The following is a 6,468-nucleotide window of genomic DNA, read 5'->3' as shown; positions in this document are numbered from 1 at the left end:
TTCTGTACTTTCATGGCAATTAAAGTGCAAGAGAAATGACAAACGTTGCTTTTACAGAGGTGTAAATGTAGGCAAAATTGAAGCAAAATGTTGGGATAATGATTGATGTATATTCTTTTAACGGCAGATTCATCTTTTAGAGCCTCACTATAAGAACCAGTTTGCTAGCAATGCCACCTAAAGCTCAACATAATGAAACATCGCCATCTTGAGGCTAAATAAATATTTCAAGGGTGTTTTTAGTAACATTCTTACATTTCAAACCATTGAATTTTTTTTTTACCACTCTCCTGCTTAATCCTGTTTGTTTTCTTTTTTGGAAGGAACATGATATTAAAAGTTGGCAGAACACCTTAGCTACCAGATGGACATGCCAGCTAAAAAGGATAGTTCACTCAAAAATGAAAATTAAGTCATGTACTCACCCCTTGTGTTGTTCTATGCCATATGCGCTTCTTTATATTTCAGACCACAAACGGAGAAATTCAAAGAAATGTCCCACTCGCGAAAGCTTTTATTAAAGCTTTTTAAAATTTACATTTAAAATGAAAGCTATCTCAATTATTATAAATAAACGTGTATAAATATCTGACCGTGTAAGGCACAATTAATCTTAAATTCTTTGGCGCAATGTACAATTAAATAGAATTTAACTGAATTCGCCCGGCAGTTTAATGCGCGTCCTCCAGTCCGGTAGAGGGCGCTGCGCGTACATCAACTTGGTCCTTCAAGAGAAGTTGTTTTGAAAACGCCAGTGTTCAAATACACACAGTCCAGAAAGGGGACTTCGGCTTTAATCATTGAACCCTCTCACTAGTAGGCCAGCCGGGTTGTCTTCATTATTGGTAAGCTTTTCCGTCAATGTGTTTTCCCCGCTTCCCGTCGGTTTGCCTTCATAAACACATAAATCAGTCCGGTCTGTAACATTATATGCTAGTGTTGTGCTAGTAATGAATAGCGCCTTCATTTTAAGAATGTGTCATGATGGAACAGGCGAGATAAAATATGGATAAATAATAGAAATGTTCGTTTGTTATTGAGACCGAACATTTGTGTGTCTTGCACGTTAAATACAGCTTGATGGGTAGTTAAATAAACGTAGAGGCACTTACTGTAACTAAAACAGTTTACATTTGAACAAATCGGCCATTGCAGTATGTTAAGCTCTTCAAATGGATGATTTAATGTTCAACTAATATTAAAACCAAGCTTTAGCCTTTTATGAATATGCATATCTTCTCAAACGGCTCATAGTAAATATGCTACTATTTAGCCTAGTAAATAATGCAGTTTACGTTAATACAGCTTATATTATCAACGTAACATCCAATGAAAAACTGATTTAAAAATATATGTATATTATTTTATATATATATTAAAAGATTGTTAATTGTGTAATCTATTAGTACTAATATTATTAATTATGCGTTTATACTATTCTTTTAAATGTAATTAGCAAAATTACTATTAATTTAATAACATCTTACTACTTGAAATGTCCCTCTTTTGCTTTAAAAGCAGCATGAAATCCACTAGATCATATTGACTGAATGTAAATTGAACTCATACTTCCAATGATAAATGTTTTGTTTCTTTCAGATCAACTTAATGCTGTGCCCTTAGGCCAGCGTTTCAAATGAACATGTCTCTTGCTCAAAGAGTCCTCCTGACATGGATCTTCACACTTATATTCCTTATTATGCTGGTCCTGAAGTTGGACGGGAAGATCATCTGGAACTGGTTCCTCATCTTCCTTCCTGTCTGGACCTTTGATCTTATTCTCCTCCTCATGCTCATTGTCAAAATGGCTGGCCGCTGCAAGCCGGGGTTCGACCCTCGCAATGGGGCGGAGAACTTGAAGAAGCCCGTGTGGTACCTCGTGGCCATGCTGCTTAAACTGGCATTTTGTCTGACGCTCTGTGCCAAATTAGAAGGCCTAATGGACATCTTGGTGAGCTCGGTTTGCGTCCCTCTGTGGGCACTGCTCATCGGAGCTATGGTGGAGCTGGGCTACAACGTTTTCCACTTCAGAAGAGACTGAACATATGAACGATATTCTTTGAAAGCCAGCAGAAGTCTTTACTGTATTCTTCAGGAATAAAATCATCTCGAAAGTAGATGTTATTCATAAAGAAGGGAATATACAACGGACAATAAGAATGTACAGCTGTTTTGAGCTCTTTATCAGGAATTGCTTGTTTCTTTCAGGCTCAAGAGTGACTACGCTGAATAGCCTACGTTTCATGTTCACAGTGATGCAGGGAGGGTTACGTATTTTGGCTCAGTGGTGAGTTTCCACTCAGGTGACTGAAATGACTGATTGTGAATGTTCCTCAGAATATTTATTGCATTTTAGTGAAACACTGAGATCAATAGCGGCATAACATAATGGACATTTGAAAACTAACTGTTAATGTGCTGCATACACACTGTTTGTTCAACCAGTACTGTAACAACATGGTTTGCTTACTGAAAAGACATGCGTACTACAATAATGGTGTATATTTATGAGTCTGTTTCTTTACATGCACTTATGTTTTGCATTGCAGAATTTACGTAATACATGTTTACAAAATGCAATTTAAATTTTCTCTTGTGCAGAGTCTGTAAATAATAATAATAATAATAAAAAGTAATAACAGCATCCTTGTAATTAAAAGATACATATTTATTTTCTTTATGACAAGTATGTTCAGTAAGTGCACAGTTATTGTATTTAAAAATGTTTCCAAGATGATGCAGAAAAGGAGTTACAATTCTGCGGGGAGTAAAATGTGTATTTCTAGAAGAAATGTAGTAATTTATTCATTAGTTAATTTTAAGTAATTCAATTATGATCCTCCTTTTTAACTGAAATTGACATTTCCTCTGTACATACAAACAATTTTTGAAAATAACACTTGGTGTTAATTCTAAATTCCTACAATGAAAATAATAGAAAATTACAGATGCTTTTATTTGTATAAAAAAAAAATTGGCATCTGAAATTCTGCAAATATCCATGTAAACATAGTAGTCATGGATTGGCCCAGACTTACAGACATTTTAGTGTTTGTAAGTTAAAAAAATACAATATACAAGATAATAGCTGAATCTGTTAATAGCATGGTTTCATGTCTTATGCAATTCAGCATATTCAAAGCAACACAAGAGGCTCAGTTGTGTATTCTAATATATATGTGTACAGCTCAAAAAACAACATAGATACAGAAACATTTATCAATGTTTATTCAAGTTCTGACACCACACTTATATTTTCTATTAATAAAGCAATAAACACGAGTAGCAATATACTTAAGGTACTTGGCTTTTTTGTACCATCTAACTTAAAAAGAGAGCTTAATTTTTGTTGGTAAGTTTTAGAATTTGTGGGTATAATATTACTTGGCATAGTTTTTAGGTCTAATCATCATTTTAACAGTCTTAAAAGATTGTCTATCATTGGTTGGGTAATATTCCATTGTAATATTGTGCCACGTACCCCAAAATATCCCATTACGCACCCCTTTGTACTTTGATTGATAATATCTCCCATTTAAGTTTGCAGACATGCATGCATCAAACCACCAGCCTGAGCTGTAATAGGCCCCGCAGTTTCCAGAGGGATACTGGTCATTGTCTCTGTCCGGAGTGGTAAAGAGCTTCTGGTCGTGATTGTAATTCTTACTAAACTGCATGGCATTACCAGCTGTACCGGAGTAACCACCAATGGACAGGCGGTATTGTTGGCTTTCATTGGCCACATAAAAGTGGTCATAATGAGCATATTCTTTGATACCCTCAAAGTCTTCGATTTCTATTCGCAATGACATGTTCTTCGCCTTTGTCAACAAGTGAATCTTGTCATTGCCAAGCCAAAACTCCCCTATTAGTTTACCAAATCCATTCTTGTACTCAACCCATGTGTGATTGAAACTTGTGCTGCCATCAAAGCGATGCTGTATCAAAGTCCAGCCCCCGCCAGAAGACTCCATGTCACAGAAAACAGGAAACATGCTGCTCTTTGGCTGCGGCATTACTCCATATACACCATTCCTTCGGGATTTTGTAATGTAATCAGCGCAGTCTTGTGCGGGTCTTTTTTCTGTGGTCAATAAAAACTGTTTTAGGTTACCTCATTCTTTGTTTATGAAAAATGCATTTACAATGTATAAACAGCCTAAATCTGCATGCTTAAACATCTTGAGCATTTCTTTGCCATTATTATCTTTCAACTAGAGAAGCTTTAAGGCACTTTTATTTGTAAAGCTACTTTGAAACCATATTTATTGTGGAAAGCCCAATACAAATAAATTAAATTGGGTTGAAATTGAAAAAATAAACATTCAGCTGAAAATCTGGATCTTATGAATTTGTAAACGAATGCAGAGCAAGATGATGCAATGAAATTGTTTTCTATCCGTCTTTGTTGTTAGACCCAAACAACAAAGCTGCATTCGACAGACTATACTTAAGGTTTAGTTTATAAGATATGCAAACGCTGTTTTATACATAGACATTTGGACCACCTGGATTTTATTTATCCACGGTTTCAAGAGTTTATATTGGGCCAAATTTCAGACTCCATTCATCGGACAAGTAAATTTAGCACTAGGCATGGAATGGTACTGAACTTCTGCGTGAATTAATTATGCATTTCAAAAAAGACTTTGCCTCTGAGCCTTTCCTCAAGCTCAACAAAGACACCACATCCTGATACATCAGACAAAAGAAGAGGCCTACAGCTGGTCCTCTTCACAAAAAACACAACATATGCTACTCAGATGAGAATCTATATCCACTTATCCTTGTTATGGAATTCTATCACACTATCAAGATAAAGTGCGGGGTCACAGAACATGTGTTAAACGGATACGTTCATATTATATTATTTCCTGGGAATGATTATCTGGGTAGATTGTACCTGTAATTATTTTTGGACATTTGTCCCTGTTTGCACTCTGCTAAAACCTTGGGTATAATCTATACAAAGAGTCAAACTGACTTATCCCACTGTACTGTAAGCTTTGTGTCAAATAAACATGCACTGCTGCCATACTCTAAACACTCTGGAGGGCTTTTTACAGTGTGAATTAAGAGTAAATACTCCTTCAACTTGTTTCTTAAAAATAAACATTTACATGGGTTGTGTAAGAAAATTCCTCACCTCTTCCAGAGTCCACTGGGGGCCTGGTCTGGGCTGTAGACTGTTGGGTTGACGTAGTGTTACAATCACTGTCACAGGTGCTGTGGATCTTGTTCTCTACTTGCTCTCTCCCTGTCACCTCATCACTGACTGCATGCGATTTAAACCCCTCAGCAGTGTCCTCGGGGCTGAGTGAGAAAAGCTTTGAGCCTTTAATTTCTTCAACATTTGTAAGCGTTTCCAAAACAACTGGATCTGTGTACCTCTCTCCACTGTACCCTTGGGCAGTGTCCGCACTGTTTGGGTTAGATAATATCTCCCCAGAGTTTTCTTCCACTCTGTCTTTATTAAATGTAATAAGTTCCAGTTCTCTTGTTGCTCCAATACTTTCAAAGCTTATGGGTGTTTCCCAACTATCGTTTTTAGCCATTTCAACATGTGTATTTGTCACTTTATGAATATTTTTTGAGCTGTCTTTATGGTTTGTGTCCATAAAAGAGACTGTCGAGGTGGTAAATAGATTTGTTCCTGGTTCCTTAGATGACTCTTTCTTTAAGGTTGGTGCAGTTGGTCCTTTCTTTCCACTGCTGATCTTATCCACCTCAAATGGTTGTTGATTGCTGGTATCATCAGTTCCCAAATTAAAAATCTTGTTTTCTTTCCCACCAGTAGGTGAATTCCAGGCTCCGCTTTGCAGATTGTTAGGATCCTCTGTACTCCCAGTCTCACTGTTGTCTCTAAGTTGGTTCTTACTTTGTTGAACCTTATCCAAATATTGTACATTACTTGAATTCTGAGACTCTGGTTGTGATTGTAACTCTGTACTGTTGTTTTTTAACCATTTATTGTCCAATACATTTGACCTCATTACCAGCGGAATGGGTTTGATTTCTTCTGTTTGTTCTTGTTCTGTTGCACCAGTGGGACTGGAGAATTGAGTCCCTGTGCTTACCTTTGTCTTGAAGTCTCTGGTTGTGTTTGGCTCAGTTTGAAAGTTTGACCTTCTTATATAGCTTGGTCTTATAATTCCAGAGCCATTTTTCCTGGCAATATTGGTATTTCTGACTGAAATTGACAGTTTTGAATGTACCCCAACACTTTTGTTTGCTGACATGTTGTCCATCACATTAGGTTGTCTTAGTTTGTTGACTCTCTGTGAAATCACAGTTGTTGGATGTCTATCGGGGTGTCTTAATGGGTTTGGCATCACATACCTTTTGTTGTCTTGGCTTACTCTACGTATCTTGCTGATGTTTTTCCTGCTGTTCTGGAACGGTCCCTCTCCAGCTGGAACTTTGAGCGGAGTTACTGAAATTCTCCTTGTCCCCTGGCCTACTACTTGT

At 36.9% G+C, this 6,468-nt stretch overlaps 1 protein-coding gene across 1 annotated transcript in view; it reads right to left on the bottom strand.

The window, feature by feature from the left end:
* Positions 1 to 2,706: 2,706 nt before the first annotated feature.
* Positions 2,707 to 6,468, bottom strand: part of LOC107576685 (uncharacterized) — a 6,476-nt gene continuing 2,714 nt past the window's right edge. The window contains exons 2-3 of the mRNA XM_016262827.1: positions 5,147 to 6,463; positions 2,707 to 4,084 (exon numbers count right to left, since the gene is read on the bottom strand). Of these exons, the coding sequence (XP_016118313.1) occupies positions 3,381 to 4,084; positions 5,147 to 6,463 (2,021 nt within the window). The 3' untranslated portion in view covers positions 2,707 to 3,380. The remainder of the gene's footprint in view (positions 4,085 to 5,146; positions 6,464 to 6,468) is intronic.

Source organism: Sinocyclocheilus grahami, unplaced genomic scaffold (genome assembly GCF_001515645.1).
Source record: "Sinocyclocheilus grahami isolate Dianchi unplaced genomic scaffold, SAMN03320097.WGS_v1.1 scaffold4156.1, whole genome shotgun sequence".
NCBI lineage: Eukaryota > Metazoa > Chordata > Actinopteri > Cypriniformes > Cyprinidae > Sinocyclocheilus > Sinocyclocheilus grahami.
This window is presented reverse-complemented; position numbering and strand designations above follow the sequence as displayed.